Source organism: Papio anubis, chromosome 12 (assembly GCF_008728515.1).
Source record: "Papio anubis isolate 15944 chromosome 12, Panubis1.0, whole genome shotgun sequence".
Lineage (NCBI taxonomy): Eukaryota > Metazoa > Chordata > Mammalia > Primates > Cercopithecidae > Papio > Papio anubis.
The window spans coordinates 112,737,188-112,754,667 of NC_044987.1; the positions used below are offsets into that span (position 1 = coordinate 112,737,188).

At 50.9% G+C, this 17,480-nt stretch overlaps 1 protein-coding gene across 1 annotated transcript; it reads right to left on the reverse strand.

The window, feature by feature from the left end:
* Positions 1-6,629: 6,629 nt before the first annotated feature.
* On the reverse strand, positions 6,630-14,470 carry SLC22A6 (solute carrier family 22 member 6). The gene is made up of 10 exons (XM_003909664.5): positions 13,681-14,470; positions 13,317-13,420; positions 12,912-13,066; positions 11,514-11,682; positions 10,935-11,058; positions 10,671-10,786; positions 9,425-9,639; positions 9,179-9,287; positions 7,215-7,418; positions 6,630-6,914 (listed from the first exon to the last, which is right to left on the reverse strand). The coding sequence occupies exons 1-10, from the start codon at positions 14,047-14,049 to the stop codon at positions 6,827-6,829; spliced, it is 1,653 nt and encodes a 550-aa protein (XP_003909713.1). The 5' UTR covers positions 14,050-14,470; the 3' UTR covers positions 6,630-6,826.
* Between the last annotated feature and the right edge of the window lie 3,010 nt (positions 14,471-17,480).

Genomic DNA, 17,480 nt, shown 5'->3' on the forward strand with positions numbered 1-17,480 from the left:
GGGATTTGGGATCTGCTGAGGCAGGCAGATCACTAGGTCAGGAGTTTGAGACAAGCCTGGCCAACATGATGAAACCCCATCTCTACTAAAAATACAACAAACAAAAACAACCCCCCAAAAAAACTACCTGGGCGGGGTGGGTGCCTGTAGTCCCAGCTACTTGGGAGGCTGAGGCAGGAGAATGGTGTCAACCTGGGAGGCAGAGTCTGCAGTGAGCCGAGATTGTGCCACTGCTCTCCAGCCTGGGCGACAGAGCAAGACTCCGTCTCGAAAAAAAAAAAGAAAGCTAAATTTATACCTTACATACTACTCAGCCATTCCACTCCTTGATATTTGACGATAATATAATGGAAAGATGAAACTAATCTGGGGAAGAGAATCTGGTTCAAGAGAAGTAGAAACCTACGTCCACACGAAGAAGGAGCATGAGAAAACTTTTGGTGGTGATGGATATGTTCATTGTCTTGATTGTAGTGATGGTTTCATGCATGTGTCGAAATGCATCCACTTTTACACTGTAAATATGAGCAACTCAGCATGGGCATTGTAGCGAGACTGTGTCTCTTCAAAAAAAAAAATACAAACATTATCTAGGAGTGGTGGCCCTTGCCTGTAGTCCCAGCTATTCAGGAGAATTGCTTGAGCCCAGAAGGTTGAGGCTCCAGTAAGCTGTGATTGCACCACTGCACTCCAGCCTGGGGCCAAGAGCAAGAGCCTGTCTCAACAATACCACCACCACCACCACCACCTGAGCAACTGTCTGTCTGTTGTATTTCAATAAAGCTGTAAAAATATAAGATATCTTTGACTGCAAATCACAGAAAAACGAACTCACACTGGCTTAAAGTATAAGGCGGACTTAAATTTAAATTGTTACCCTTAACAATCAGAGTAGAGGTAGGTGGTGCCAGTATTGATTAAATCGGTGGGGTTAAATCATCAAACACCCAGATTAGTTCCATCTTTCCATTATATTATCCTCATTGGTTGCCTTAGTCCATGCTCTGGTTTCCCTCTGGGTTACAAGATGGCTGCCACAGTTCTGGACATCCGTCCAGACTCAACGTTGTCTGCCACTTACATCTAAACCCTACATTCAGCCCTTATAGGCTGCTTGGTCTCTTCTATGGGTGTGGTTTACATGGCACTTGCTGTTGCTACTGAAGTGCAGGATTCTCTTGGGGGAGGGTTTCAGGAGGAGCAGACCTCACTAGAATGGGTCAGGGAAGTTGAGCCTCAAGTTCATCTAGCTTATTACTGCATTTTTTTTTTTTTTTTTTTTTTGAGACTGAGTCTTGCTCTTGTCGCCTAGGCTGGAGTGCAGTGGTGCGATCTCGGCTCACTGCAACCTTCATCTCCCGGGTTGAAGCTTTCCCTGCCTCCACCTCCTGAGTAGCTGGGATTACAGGTGCCTGCCACCACGCCCGGCTAATTTTTGTACTTTTAGTACAGATGGGGTTTCGCCATGTTAGCCAGGCTGGTCTTGAACTCCTGACCTCAGGTGATTCGCCTGCCTCAACCTCCCAAAGTGCTGGGATTACAGGCGTGAGCCAACACACCCAGCCATTACTACAGCATTTTTGCAGTAGACTGTTCTATGGCTATGACATGAACCACATGGAGACAGTCACATCTCAGAGAACATCCAAATGATTTTCTTGAAAGAGGAGGTGCAGTGGGGCAGTGGAGTCTACCCGGTCAGTGTTTTCCTTGTGCTTCCTGCACCTATGACACAATTTTCCTTCCACAGTTTTTAAACATAAGGAATGGTAGTGGTGGGAGGGTAGCACAGAGAAGTCTAGGAGTCCCAAACTTAAGTGTCTACAAGGGCTAGTGGCTAATTTAAACTCTGTGAATCTGACAAGCTATAAGACAATAGGGAGAGGTGAGGCCTATGATGATCCAGACATTACATCGCATCCCTACAAAAATTATGGTGCATGGGAAAAAGAAACTCTATAGGGGCCTCCCTGGAGGAATCTAGGAACAAGGGATGAATATCAGTTTCATATTACTGTTGTTAACAAACTGCCACAAATTTAGTGACTTAAAACAGTATAGATTTGTTCTCTTATCATTCTGGAGGCCAGATGTCTAAAATCAATATGTCGGCGGGGCGTAGTAGCTCACACCTATAATTCTTGCACTTTGGGAGGGCAAGGCAGGCGGATCACCTGAGGTCAGGAGTTTGAGACCAGCTGGCCAACATGGTGAAACCCTGTCCCTACTAAAAATGCAAAAATTAGTGAGGCGTGATGGTGTACTCTTGTAGTCCCAGCTATTTGGGAGGCTGAGGTGGGAGAATCACTTGAACTCGGGAGGCAGCCTGGCCAACATGGCGAAACCCGATCTCTACAAAAAATACAAAAAGTAGCTGGGCATGGTGATACATGCCTGTAATCCCAGCTACTCGGGAGGCTGAGGCAGGAGAATTGCTTGAACCCAGGAGGTGGAGGCTGCAGTAAGCCGAGATGGTGGCATTGCACTGCAGACTGGGCAAGAGTGAGACTCCGTCTCAAAAACAATAATAAGGCTGGGTGCGGTGGCTCATGCCTGTAATCTCAGCACTTTGGGAGGCTGAGGCAGGTGGATCATGAGGCCAGGAGTTCAAGACCAGCCTGGCCAACATGGTGAATCCCCGTCTCTACTAAAAATACAAAAATTAGCCAAGTGTGGTGGTGGGCACCTGTAATACCAACTACTTGGGAGGCTGAAGCAAGAGAATTGCTTGAACCCAGGAGGCGGAGATTGCAATGAGCTGAGATGGCACCACTGCACTCCAACCTGGGCAACAGAGAAAGACTCTGTCTCAAAAAAAAGGAAAAAAGAAATACAATAATTAGCTGGGCGTAGTGGCACATGCCTGTAATCCCAGCTACTCGGGAGGCTGAGGCAGGAGAATTGCTTGAACCCAGGAGGTGGAGGTTGCAGTGAGCTGAGATCATGCCCCTGCCCTCCAGCCTGGGGGAAAGAGAAAGGCCCCCCCCCCAAAAAAAAAAAAAAAAAAATCAATATGTCAACCCAGCTGCGTTTCTTCTGCAGGCTTTAGGGGAGAATCCATTTCCTTGCCTTTTAGAGGCCATTTGCATTCTTTGGCTGGTGGTTCCCTTTTTTTTTTTTTTTTTTTTTTTTTTTTTTTTACATCACCATATGCATTTACTTAGTGGTGTGAATGATAAGTTTTTTTTTTTTTTTTGAAACGGAGTCTCGCGCTGTCGCCCAGGCTGGAGTGCAGTGGCCAGATCTCAGCTCACTGCAAGCTCCCCCTCCTGGGTTTGCGCCATTCTCCTGCCTCAGCCTCCTGAGTAGCTGGGACTACAAGCGCCCGCCACCTTGCCTGGCTAGTTTTTTGTATTTTTTAGTAGAGACGGGGTTTCACTGTGTTAGCCAGGATGGTCTCGATCTCCTGACCTCGTGATCCGCCTGTCTCGGCCTCCCAAAGTGCTGGGATTACAGGCTTGAGCCACTGCGCCCGGCCTGAATGATAACTTATTGAATGAATTGAGGTTTATGGTCTCTGTTTTGACTTGAATGTGTTTTTTGAAAATTCTTTTTGGTCCCTTCTTGCTTCACTGCACACTCTTGCTTCTGTTGTCTCAACTACTACCCACTCTGATCGCCTGCCTTTCTCTTATAAGTACTGTTGTGACCACGTCGGGTCCACCCAGATAATCCAGGATAACATACCCCCGATCTCAAAATCCTTAATTTAATCAGAACTGCAAAACCCCTTTTACCATGTAAGGTAACATACTCACAGGTTCCAGAGATTAGGATGTGGGCATATTGGGGGTCATTATTCAGCCTCCCACATGATATGAAATTTAGCTATTTGGGCATCTGCTCTATACATGACCCAAATGGGTCATGCAAACTCCTGGGAAAGGGGAGAGAAGAGCCTAAGGGAGGGGCTTGGAGTGGTGTGAAACTGGGGCTGTCAAGGTGGGACCTGGGATGATAGCATGGAACCCTGAGAATGTGGCTTCTGGTGAGCACTCTACAGGACCAGGCAGTTGAGGATCCTCCTGAATGTGCCATCCTGGCCAGGACACTGAGGGTGGCTACAAGGCCCTGCCAGGCTGACTGAGGATAGGACCTATGGTCAAAACTGGAGATAGGCCAGGCGCGGTGGCTCATACCTGTAATCTCAGCACTTTGGGAGGCTGAGGCGAAACGGATCACTTGAGGTCAGGAGTTCAAGACCAGCCTGGCTAACATGGTGAAACCCCGTCTCTACTAAAAATAGAAAAATTAGGCAGGTGTGGTGGTGTGTGCCTGTAATCTGAGTTACTTGGGAGGCTGACATTGCAGTGAGAATCGCTTGAACCCAGGAGGCGGAGGTTGCAGTGAGCTGAGATCATGTCACTGCACTCCAGCCTGGGCAACAGAGAAAGACATTGTCTCAGGAAAAAAAAAGAAAAAAATGGGGAGAGCATCTGAGGTCACTATGGTGGGGCATGACAGTGTCCTAACTCAGCCTCAGGGCCAAGGCTAGAGGATAGGATCTGAGCCTGTGTTTGGGGCTGACTCCTTGGGGAGGCAAAGTCAGAAGTCACTTACTGGTGACTTAGAAGTGGGAGGAAGGTTTATGGTTTAGGGTTCTCTTTTGTCAAGCACACAGGAGGAGTATAGGAAGTCCCAGGCCAGGAGCTGGGAGAATGGATTCTGTGTGCATGGTCTGAGCTGGCTGAATCGGCACCCGGGACTTGTAGCAGTCGGGGTGCAGCTGAGGCAGGCTACGGCTGGCTCTGGGCAGCCTTGCTGAGGCATCTGCAGATACCAGGTGATATGAGCACAGAGATGAGAGACTTGCAGGAGGAACCAGGGCATGTCAGAGTTGCTGGCAGGGTCTGGAGCCAGTCGTAGGCCAAGTCACTGGTCTCAAAACCCCGGATCTGCAGAAGCAGGGCTACATCCACGTGTCTCGTCTCCCAGTCTCAGTCCAGATGCCCCATGAGGGTCAGTCATGAGGGCAGTGCTGCCTGAGAAACTGCAGGATGAGTGGGGCTGGTGACCCTCAAGCAACCAATGGGAGCATGAGGAGTTTCAGCACCAAGGGGGAACACCAAGGCTCCAGATGTTCCAGGAGGTGAGGTGGGTTGTGGTGATTTCTGCTGTGCCCAGATTTGCCCTGAGAGTCCTGTTGTCTGAGTTGCTATGAGCTCCCCCTGGGCTGTGTGGTTTTTTTTCAGGGGATCTTCAGGCCAACCCCTCTTTCCAGGTTGCCCTAACTCAACCCGAGCCCCCGGGGTCCTACCTGCAAGGCAGTGTGTACAGCTCAAGGAATGCGGACTTTCCCCCGGGGATAAACTGGCTACTGGGGATAGGGTTCCAGGCAGAGTGCCAGTGAGCATTTATGGCAGGGCGTGGGAGGCCTCACTCCTGCCGCCTGTAGGTGCGCATAGGGCTGCCTTTCTTGGGCTGCCCCAGGCTTCCCTGAAGTGAGCTCCTTTGAGGACACAGATGCTGGACATCCTGGTCTTTTCCTGACTGTAACCCTTAAATTGCCTTACCCTAACTCATTTCACATGGTTCCTCCCATGATCATCTCCCTTCTTCCCCTATTCGTCCTTTTCAGCCCAGAAGGAAGGAGGGGAAGGGTCCTGGGGGTGAAAGAGGCTAAAGTTTCAGTGCCTCACAGCTCCTGGCAGCAGAGGGGTCAGGCGCACACATCCTGGTGCCAGATTGTCTGGATTCTAATCCTGACTCCACAATGTACCAGCTGTATGAACTGGACAGGTTACTTAACCTCTCTGTGTCTTGATTTTCTTATCTGTAAAATAGGGAATAATTGTAGTAATCTCCAAGGGTTGCTGGGAGGAGTAAATGAGTTAATATAGGCAAATGGTTTAGGACAGTGCCTGGCACATAGTTAGCGTTCCCCACAACCCCTTCCCTCTTCTCTTCCCTCCACCAGCCCAGAGCCCACAGGAGGCAGAGTAACCAAGAGAGCTCAGGTAGTGCAGCAGGCAGGATTAGGTTAGCTAGCAGGCTAATCTAGAGTGGGCTTTGAGTCCAGATCCTGTTGGAATCTAAAGATTCCATCATCCTGACCATGCTGCTAGAGGGGCCAGCTTCCTGAAGTCACAGCTGTTGTCTTTCTTTTTTCTTTTTTTAATAGAGGCAGGGTCTCGCTATGTTGTCCAGGCTGGTCTTGAACTCCTGGGCGCAAGTGATCCACCCGCCTCGGCCTCCCAACATGCTAGGATTACAGGTGTGAGCCACCACACCTGGCCAGCTGTTGTCCTTTTTCTTCTGCTTTGCTGTCAGAGGTTCCCACCTGCTGTCACAGAGGGGGAGGAGCTTGAAACAAAGCCTCTGATTGGCTGCTTTCATTTCAGCCAGTCATTTCAGCTCTTGTCAATTTCTAGCCTGACAGGGAGGGGAGGAGCATTAGATATTTAGCTAAATCTCACAGGAATATTTGAATAGGTTAGAGGATGGGGGAGGGAAGAGGGAGGAAAGGAGAGATACAGAGGCGCAAAGGCAAGAGTCTTTTCTAATTGTCTAGGATGGTTTGGAAAATCCTGGGGATGGAGTGAGTGGGAGGGGACTGTATGGCCTCCGGGGCTGGAAGCTGACTAAAATGGAGTGGCCATTCCATTTGAGACAAGAGAGACATGGAGAGATGGTGTGCAGTCAAACTTTTTAATGATGTGGTTTTGGTGGGGATTATAAAGGGAGGTGGACCCCTGGGAAGGTGCTTTCCTGAACCACAGCCCCCAGACTTGGGTCACCATTTCCTCTTCCTCCTCCTTGTGTGGGTGGCCCGAGACCTGTAGGACCTTCCCTCCCTTTAGGGTTCTGTAAGGCCCCTTCTCAGTCCTCAGAGTCCATTCTTCTCTTGTGCTGAGGCCTGCAGCGGGACCATATACTTCTGGTGCTCTTGTTGCTGTGGCGTCTGTTTCCCTTTCCTGCAGGGGGCAGAAGATGGCACTCTGGGTACGTAGCCTCCAGGCCAGGGCCAGGAGATGGGGGCTCCCGTGGGCTCTCCACTCAGCTGTGCCTGGCCACCTGCTCTCTGCCCCCAATGCCTACTGCTTCCCGGAGCTGGGATCCCCAGGAAGGATTCTAGGAGAAGCTCAGGCAATTGGGGACAAAGGGACACAGAGCTTTGGGCTAGAAGAGGATGCCTGGGCTTGAGTCTCCATGCCACCTCACCCTGCATGTGTGACCTGGGATAGATCCCTGCTCCTTTCTGGGTGGGGGCCCACCTGCTCTCCAGGTCCTGCACCGTGTCTGGCAGTGGCTGGCCCAGGGTCTCTGGCAGGAGGACAGTGACAGCGCTGGCGGCCACGGGAACAGCACCGTAGATGAAGAGAGGCACGGAGGGGTAGAGCTCGGCGGTCATGCTCACCAGTGGGCTCACGATGCTGCCCACTCGGGCCATGGTGCTACCCATTCCCAAGCCTGTCTGCCTGCAGGGCCCGCAGCGGATGGGTGTTGGTTAGAGTTCTGGCATGAATGCCCAGGCTCTGGTCCCATCTGGAGGGTGGCAGCTCAGGCTCAGCCCCCAGGACACTCCCAGTACCTCCTCTGTTCCCCATTTCATTAGCAAACCAATTTGGCGATTTTTTTTTTTTTTTTGTAGCGATAGGGTCTCTACATTGCCAGGGCTGGTCTTAAACTCGTGGGCTCAAATGGTCCTCCCCCACCACAGCTGTTGGTGATCTTTTTCAAAAGAGAAATTGGAAAGGGTTCTGGCCAAAGAATAAGGAGACTTAAGATTGAATTTTGCCTCTGCCCTTAACTTGCTGTGTGACTTTGGGCAAGCCCCTTTCCCTCCCTGGGCTTCAGTTTCTGCTGTCAAATGATTCAGTTGTGTTACACTATGGTTCTCAGATCACCTGGAGGAATTGTGTTATAGTTGCAACCAGCCAACATACACCTATTGGATTAGAATCCCTATGGGAGGGAGCTGGAATCTGCATGTTAAGAACATTATTCATGACAGAAGAGGTTAAAAACATTGACTCAGGAGACACACTGCTTGGGGTTCAAATGCATGCTTCACCATCTGTTAGCTGTGTGATCTTGGAGAAGTCACTTAACCTCTCTTTGCCTCAGCTTTCATGTTTGTAAATGGGAATAATGATAGTGCCTACCACAATGGCTTGTTATGCAGATTAAATGAATTAATGTTTGTGAAAAGTTTAAGACACTGCCTGGTACATAGTGAGTACTTCGGATTATTGCTCTTTCATGTGAAATCGGATAAGGGCACAGGACCATGACCCTCAGGGTTCCACTCTGCAGACTTTACAGGCCCACTCCAAGTAGCCCAGGGAAGCCTGACATTTCTTTGACATATCATGTAAATTTTGCATCCCATTCTTGTTTCTTTTCTTTTCTTTTTTGAAATGGAGTCTCGCTCTGTTGCTGGGGCTGGAGTGCAGTGGCACAATCTCAGCTTACTGCAACCTCCACCTCCTGGGATGAAGCGATTCTCCTGCCTCAGCCTCCCAAGTAGCTGGGACTACAAGTGTGCACCACTACGCCCAGTTAATTTTTGTATTTTTAGTAGAGATGGAGTTTCACCATGTTGGTTGGCCAGGATGGTCTCGATCTCTTGACCTCGTGATCTGCCTGCCTCGGCCTCCCAAAGTGTTGGGATTATAGGCATGAGCCACCATGCCCGGCCCCCATTCTTGTTTCTTAATGCAAAAATACTGCCCCCCATCTTAGGACTCAAATGAGCAATACTATATTTATTCCTACTGCTGGGATATTATCAGGAGTGAATCCTGAGATAGGAAATTGCTTTCACGTTTGTGGTCTTTGCTTTCAGATGTATCACTTGGTTTATAGATGGAATGTAGGTTTGGTGGCAGCTTCTAATTTGTGTTTTGGAGATTAAGGGAGGACTTCAATTTGTTGCCTCTGAAATGTGCCTTCTTGGTTCCTTACCCTGCCCCAGTTGGTGGTTCCTTTTGAGATCTTCTTCTAGGGTCTAGTAAGGGCTTAGAGGACAGTAACACCTGTGTTAGCTAGGCCATGAGGTGTGTACTGAGTGGCTACGATGTGCCTTGCAATGGTGAGTGTTGGGAGGGGCCTTTGGGCTGGGATGTACTTGATTTAGCTCTGGGGTCCGACCTGTGCACAGGAGAATATCTTTCTCCTCTTGGAGAACAGCCTCTCCAAGGAAAGGCTGTCATTCTCCCGTTAGCCTCCCACTCACCGGATCATTGTGGGATACAGTTCCCCAGTGTACAGGAAGATGCAGTTGAAGGAGGCAGCCAGACAACCCTTCCCCAGCACAGCAAGAGAGGTTCGGATAACGGACTGGTCTAGAGAGAAAGAAGGAGGGATAGCTGGAGCTTGGGAGTGGAGGCTAGGAGGAATTGGCCCCCTCCCTTCTGAGAGGTTGGGTTATATGTGGGGATGGGACTGAGGAGAAGGGGCCAAGGTGCTCTTGGGTGCTCACCCTGGGGTACCACCCCATTGAGCAGGATGCAGATGCCTGCCAGCAGCAGTGCGGCCATCTGGGCAGGCCGGCGACCCAGGGAGTTGATGACAAGGAAGCCCACAAGCTTGGCAGGTAGGTCCACAGCACCAAAGATCACCTGGATTAGGTAGATGCTGACTCCAAAGCCCTGCAGGTCCATGACCAGCCCATAGTATGCAAAGCTAGTGGCAAACCTAGCAGAGAGAAGAGAGGGATATGGAGTTTGTTAGGGAGGCTTAAAGTGGGGTCCTCTTTCAAAAGCGGGGGAGTTGCATTGGGTACCCTGCTTAAGGAGCTGGAATCTGTCTTGGCTAATATTTCTTCGTTTAACCATATAATCAAACTGCAGGGTTTAAGTATTGAGGTAGTCCTCTAATACTCCAAATTTCTCAATCTTCTGATAACTAGGGTCCCAGTTAATTGGGGGAATTTTCACTTAGTTGCTGTGTAGGATTTACGTAGGTTTAGTTCTCATCTTATCAGTTGATGCTGGGCTGAGGGAGGGCAGGTGGATATCCAAGCCATCTTCAGGGCCAAGGCAGCTGGGAGAGTACAGAGCCTTCTGGGACCTGTCCATGGTCCTGGGATGAGTGTTGTGCTTTTTAAGATGTCAAGAGCCCAAAAAACGAAGCTCAAGATTATTGGCTAGAGCCCATGACTGAGAATAAATCCCAAATTGGAAGCAAATAATTCATTGGCAGGATTGTTCCTTCTGATCATGTTTCCCTTAACTGTCATGGGATTGCTATGGTGATGGGAAGGAAGGATGATGGGGAGTGTTGCAAAGGGAAAGGAAGATTTTCTTTGGCCTTGGCCAAAGTGTTCTTTGGAGATGAGTTTTAGTCATCTTGTTGCCTGTGCCTGTGTTTCTGGCAGGCACCATCAAGCCAGTAATATCTATGAATATTTTGCAAGCCAGACTGGTTTCTGCCTTCATGATGTAAGTCTATTGACTCTGGAGCCCACTGGTCCTGATGAGGTGTCTCCATATTGGAACAGGGCTAGTGAAAGGACAAGATGGGGAGACTGGTGTCCTGTGTGGAGACTGGGACTGAGTTGAGGCTGGGGGGCATTTGGTTCCTAAGGGTGATCCCTAGTGTGGGGTTACTGCTTCTCAGCACGTCTGCTGACTTTCCTGCCCTCTTGTCTGGCCTCTTCCACCCATTGTGTCTCCTCCCGCCCCAGCTAGCCTTTTGTCTCAGTCTGTCCGTCTTTCTGGGCCTACCACAGCATGGAGAGGCAGAGGAAGAGGTGGCGGAGGGTGGGGCAGCGCAGCAGCTCCATGGCCGATGCCTGGCCTTTGCCCATGGTCAGCTCCTTCTGCAGACTGGCCCGGAGTACCTGCTGGGACCGGCAGAGCTCAGGGCCCGGGATCTTCCCAAGGAGCTCCTCCCTAATCACTTACTCAGAGGAGTTCCCTGGGCCCTGGGTTTGGGGTTTGAGGATGAAGCCCTGGGAGGTTATCATGGGAAATCTCAGGGGATCTCACCTCCATACTCAACTTGGCTCCTTCTTCCCGCTTCCCATTGATCCGGGCGACTCTCTGCAGGGCCCTCAGGGTGAGGTCCAGCCTCCCGGAGGAGGAGTGCCAGCGGGCCGACTCAATGAAGAACCTGGGAGCAGGGGTGGGGGTGGGTATCAGCATGGCTTCAGTTCCAGTCAGCTGGGTGGGGGGCTGGGGCTGGGCTTTCCAGGGGCCTGCGATGGGATTTTATTTAAGGTTGGGAACCCAGGGGCCTTGCCAAATCCCTCTCTCTAGGACCACGAGGCAGTGCCCAGCTTGGTAATGACATATTCCCCAGTCCAGAAGCTCAGCTCTTGGTTGCTGGTAGGGGGAGCAGAGCAGGCAGGCTGACTGAGTAGGGGAAGCCAGAGAATTGGATATCCTGGGGCAAAGCCTTCTCCCCGCAGCCTTGGTTTCCCTGTCTGCCACACAGAGGCATTGTACTGGGTTTGACCTTCTCTCCACTTGTGGGATGGGATGTGGGCTGAGCTCTGGGAGATGTCCTGTCCCTTACAGCCCTCTGGGCTCCTGTGGCAACCATGTCCTACCCTAGGCCCCACGCACCAGGAGTAGATGAAGAAGGCAAAAAAAGGCACAGAGATCAGCAGCTGCAGGTGGCGCCAGTGGGGCACAGCATAGGCCACACCAGCCAGGAGGAACTGGCCCAGGCTGTAGACATAGCCAATCAAGGTGCCCACGCAGGCCCGCGTGTGGATGGGCATCCACTCCACATCTGGAAAGAGGGTTAAGACAGGATGCTGCAACTACCTGGGCTGCTGGGCTAGTAAAGACCCTCCCTCCATCCAAACCTTGGCCTGTCCCAAGGCTCAGTGGAAAATGCATCGAGTAAGTTGAGTGCCGGGGTGATGAGAGCGGGGCAATTTCAGTGGAGGTATGGATGGGGAGTTGGGTTCAGAATATCCGGGAACTGCCCCCTCCACATTCTTGATTTTTTTGTTTTTTTCTGCTCCTCCTCAACCCCTTCTCCTGACTAGGGTTCCTTCTCCATTGAGAGCACCTCTGGCCACTCGGTCTGTCTTCAACAGCAACCATTCTTCTGGCCTTCCTCAGCTGTGGACTGGATTCCACTCTCACTGGCCAGAGCAGCTTGGAGGAGGCAGTGGCTCTTCTGCATCCCGGAGTCTTGAGGTGGGAGTGGGACCACCTGTCTGGTGTGGTCTGGAGAGGCCTACCTCCTGTCCAGGTGGGCTCCCCATTGGGCTGCTGGGACAGGGACTTGGATACTTAGGCTGGACTTGGGGGCTGGATTTCTTAGGTGTCTTGCCCAGGTTCTAGCCCAGTCCCGGTTAATTCGTCTAGTCCAGATAATCCCAAATCCTTGGATTTCCTTCTGTGGTTGAGGAATGACCTTGGGTAAATCCTTTCCCTTCTTCTCAGCCTCAGATTCCTCATTTGAGAAACATGGGGTAAGGCGGGGGTTATCTATCAGAGGATGCACATCCATGGCCCATGGAGAGACCACACTTAGTCCACGGATGTGTCTTGTCTGCACGATGCTGCCTCACCCTATGTTTATTATTAGAGTTAATTGCAAACATTAAAAACACTGGGGTATTTTACATTAATCAAAGAGGAGGGGGAAGCCATGACAGCCCTAGGATCTCCTGCCTGGAGCAGCTGTGTGCCTGGGGTGTCTCTGGATGAATGTGTCTCTCCTTTGAATACAGTTCTCACCATTCCCTAATGCCTCCTGCACCTGGCCTGCTTGGCCTCTTGCATGACCTGCTGGCTCTAACAATGGAGTTCGCAATCCTGTTTTTAAATGAGGGGTCAGGGTGGCATGAGCCTGAGAAAAAGGTTGTTCTATTGGCAGGAAGGTGAGACCCAAGAGAGAGGTTGGAGGGCAGGCAGGGCTCAGGAGGGGCAGGCTGGGAGGGGAGGCTGGAAAGGGGTTGCTGGGCTGGGTGCCCAGAGGGGAGTGGGCTGGTAAGCGTCTCTCACTCAGTGTCATGCAGTTGAGGGCGATGCCAGCCAGAGACATGCCCGAGAGGAGCCGGAAGGCGCAGTAGATGGGGAAGTTGGGTGCGAAGGCTGCACAGGTCCCTGACACAGCTGTCTGCAGGTAGTTCAAGATCAGTACCTTCCGGCGGCCTAGCCTGTGGGAGGAGGGGAGACCTGTAACACGGCCCTGGAGACTGATGGGGGCCAGGCTGAGCCAGGAGAGGAGGGCTCGCACTGGATCATTCCTAGGCTGGGGTATTTTGAGGACCTCTGTGGTATTATGAGACTGGTGCTCTAGATTCTCAAACCAGCCCCGGCTGGCAATGCCAAGCTCCCACCTAGACCCCCTGAGCCCAGCTGAGCCCCTAATCCCAGCCCAGCCCCTTGACCCTGCCCAGGACTGACCTGTCTGCAAGGTAGCCGAACACCATGGCTCCGAGCAGCACCCCCACCATGTATAAGGACTGGGCCAGCTGGCGTAAGGCCCTGTGAGAGCACACGAGGTCCCACTGTGGGGAGAGGAGCAAGGGTCAGGCAGAGATGAGCCTGGCTTCAGAGAATCCCCTTCCCCTCCTTCAGCTGGTCCTCTGGGGTCCATGTCACCCTTTTCCTCTGGCACTTTGCCCTTTTCCTGACAGCTGAGAGCGTTTTTCTTTTTAACTCAGCAATTAAAAAACTCAGCAGTTAACTTCTCCATGTACATTTTTTTTTTAACAAAGGCCCCCATCTTCCCATCTTGGCCCCTGGATGGGGAGCCCCAGGTCCTCACCTCAGTCACGATGGTAGATGGGAAGGTGCTGTTGTCATAGATCCAGCCATCGGTGCAGGGCTCTGTGGCCCCCGTGCCATTGGCTTCTGTGCCATTGGGAAAGGGCGGTCCCCACTGAGGGGAGGTGAAGCGGAGGCAGGACTCAGGCTGCCCCTGCCTGTCCCGGGGCAGCCAGGCCTCCAGCCCCCCATCCTTGCTGAGGTTGGCGTTGGCAGGTGGGCGGCAGTGGTGGGTGGGGATGGCAGCAGTGAAGTTCTGCACAGTGTTGTGAGAAGCCATCAGGAGCAGGGGGAGGACCACCAGGGTGACCTGGATCTGCTGGAAGCGGCCGACACCCCCCACCTGCTGCAGGAGGTCATTAAAGGCCATTGGGCCAGGCCCAGCCCAGCGGCTGGGGGCTGAGGCCTCCCAATCCCAGGACCTCTGCCTCTCTGCCTGCCTGCCGTCCTCTGCTGGAGGAGCAGCACTGCCGTTGCCTCCGCAGCTGGGTTGCTCCGGGAGCTGAGTCCGAGCTGCTCTGTGGGGGGACAGCAGCCTCCTTGGCTGCTCCTCCTTCTTCCCCGGTCTCCCTGATCTGTCCCTCCCTTTTCCCCTTGCAGCTTCTCCTCACTTCGGGGGTCAGGGCAGCTCGGCTTTCAGGGTCGGCTGGAGGCCTGACCCTTGCATGGGCAGTTTTTAATCCTTGACCTGGAGGGAATGAGTTAAAGTGTGACTTGGTATCAGAAGGATTAACCCTCCAAGGATTCCTTGTGTCAGTGGAATTTCTCCAAGTGGTTATAAAGGGCAGGAGAGGGTGGACTGAAGCAGGAGTGGGGAGAGGGGTGTATTGGGGGGGCATCTGGGCGTCTGGGGGTAGGAGGAGCCAGAGTAGGATCTATTGGATCTATTTGTCTTCCTTTTAAGAATGAGACTGGGCTCTGGGAAGTGTGGTGGCCTCTTGAGGAGTTTCTGCCCTTTTTAGTGGATGAGATCCAAATAGTCTGCCTTTGGGAAGGGTTGCCAGGGAAATTACAGGGTGCCCAATCAAATTTGCATTTTAGGTCAATGAAGAATTTTAAAAAATATGAGTATGTCTCTAATATTGCATGGGACATACTTATACTAAAAAGTTCTTCATTGATTTGAAATGCAAATTTGACTGGGCACCCTGTATCCTTATTTGCTAAATGTGACAGCCCCAGTCGTTGTTCTTCTGGGGACAGCTCGCATCTTATAGAACCACGGGCTTGTTCAGTTGGAAGAAACAACAGTGGTCAGAGGCTGCTCTTGGAGTGGGACCTAAGACCAATGTCATACACAACGTGGGGTGGTTCTGCAGTGGCTCTTCTGGCCCTTCCAAGGGTTGGATTTTCCCCTAGTCATATCGTCTTCTGTCCAAAGTGTCTCTTTCCTTTTCTTTTCATTTCTCTTTTCTTTTCTTTTTTTCTTTTCTGACACAGTCTCACTCTGTTGCCCAGGCTGGAGTGCAATGGTGCAATCTCCCCTCCCCTCACCTCCTTTTCTCTTTTCTTTCCTTTTCTTTTCTTTTCTTTTCTTTTCTTTTCTTTTCTGACACAGTCTTACTCTGTTGCCCAGGCTGGAGTGCAATGGTGCAATCTCAGTTCACTGCAACCTCCACCTCCCAGGTTCAAGCGATTCTTGTGCCTCAGCCTCCTGAGTAGCTGGGATTACAGGCATGTGCTACCACGCGTGGCTAATTTTTGTTATTTTTAGTAGAGATGGGGTTTCACCATGTTGGCCAGGCTGGTCTCGAACTCCTGACTTCAGATGATCTGCCCCCCTCGGCCTCCCAAAATGCTGGGATTACAGGCGTGAGCCACCACGACTGGCCTCTTTGCTTTATTTTTGAGATAGGATCTCACTCTGTCATCCAGGCTGGAGTGCAGTGGCACAGTCTTGGCACACTGCAGCCTTGACCTCCCTGGTCTCAGGTGATCTTCCCAGTTCAGCTTCCTGAGTAGCTAGAACTACATGTGCGCACCAGTACACATGTATTTATTTATTTATTTTTAAGAGATGTGGTTTTGCCATGTTGCCCAGGCTGGTCTTGAACTCCTGGGCTCAAGCAATCCACCTGCCTCAGCCTTCCAAATTGCTGGGATTACAGGAGTAACCCACTGCGCCCAGCCATAGTGTTATTTTTTAAAACAATGAGCATGAACTTACTGTATTTTTAGCCACAACTCTAAGATGACATGAATTCAATGACATGAATTCCTCCAACAGAGTTTTGGCTCCTGAGTCACATGTGATCAGGGAAGTGTGGAGCTGATTGGATGGGCTTCCATGGGATCCAGTTGGTTGGATCCCAGATTGGGGACACTGAGAGACAGTAGGTGGCAGCTTCTTGTTATTAACTTGTGCAATTCATATTATATAAAACATGGACTCTGGAGTCAGTCTACTTGGACCCACACCCTCACTCCACACTTATTGGCTGTGGAACCAGGGGCAAGTGACTAAACTCCTCTGTACCTCAGTGTCCTCATTTGCAAGATGGGGATAATAGCTACGTTTGCTGCCTTGAGTTTTTGGAGCATTAAATGAACTAACATAGATAAGAAGCTTAAAGTAGCTCAGATGCCCTATAATTCAGTGGTTACTGACTCTTCTTATTTGTTTCTGGTGAAAAGGTGAGACTATCACATTGATTTTAGAAGGAAAATGTGTCTAAGTACATCTTATCCGAAGAAGAGTGATTTTTGACTGAGGGTGATTTTGCCCCCCAGGGGACACTTGGCAATGTCTGGAGATATTTTTGGTTGTCACGACTCAGGATGGTGGTGGTGCTACTGGCTTTTAGTGGGTAGAGGTTAGGGATGCCGCTGAATATCCTGCAATGCACAGGACAGGCCCCCACAACAAAGAAATATCTAGACCCCCAAATGTCAGTGGTGCTGAGATTGAGAAACGCTACCTTAAAAGATGTTGCAGGCCGGGCACAGTGGCTCATGCTTATAATCCCAGCACTTTGGGAGGCTGAGGCAGGCAGATCACAAGGTCAGGAGTTTGAGACCATCCTGACTAACATGGTGAAACCCCATCTCTACTAAAAATACAAAAATTAGGTGGTGCGCACCTGTAATCCCAGCTACTCCAAAAGGCTGAGGCAGAAGAATTGCTTGAACCTGGGAGGTGGAGGTTGCAGTGAGCTGAGATCACGCCACTGCACTCCAGTCTGGGCAACAGAGTGAGACTTCATTAAAAAAGGAAAAAAAAAAAAAAAAAAAGATGTTGCAGAGTTTGTGTGTTTAGTAATCAATCTTATACCTGCTTGGTCAAGGAAAGATGACTCCTATCAAAATATTTCCAGGAACCCCCAGGATCTCATTTTGTGAAGAAAATGTTTTGGAAGGCAAGGAAGAGAAATCCTCCTCCTCCTTGTTCTGCTGGAGGACAGCTGGATAACCTGGCCTCCAAAGGCCTGCAGCTCTTCCCCAGCCTGGGCCCACCCAGCCACTTCCACCACTGGGGTGGCTGAATCAGGAAACGGATCTTCCTGTGTCTGCTCTAACACCCTTCTCCACTATGTCCTAGCTTGACTGTTGAGCTTGGCTTACCATGCTGGACTCTTCCTTGCCCTTTATGGTGTGTTTCCATTCTGGGTCTCTAACTGTCCCTCTAGGTAACCTGGCTCCTGCTGACTGCCCCTCCACCTAGCTTTGTCATTCTCTTGGCATGTGTCTAAACATGATGGATGATTAGGGTTCCATCGTTTTACAGAAAGCACTCTAGGTCCTATACAAATGAGCCGATGCCAAGGGTCATGAGAAGAAAGGATGTTTCTCAATTCTTTGGAG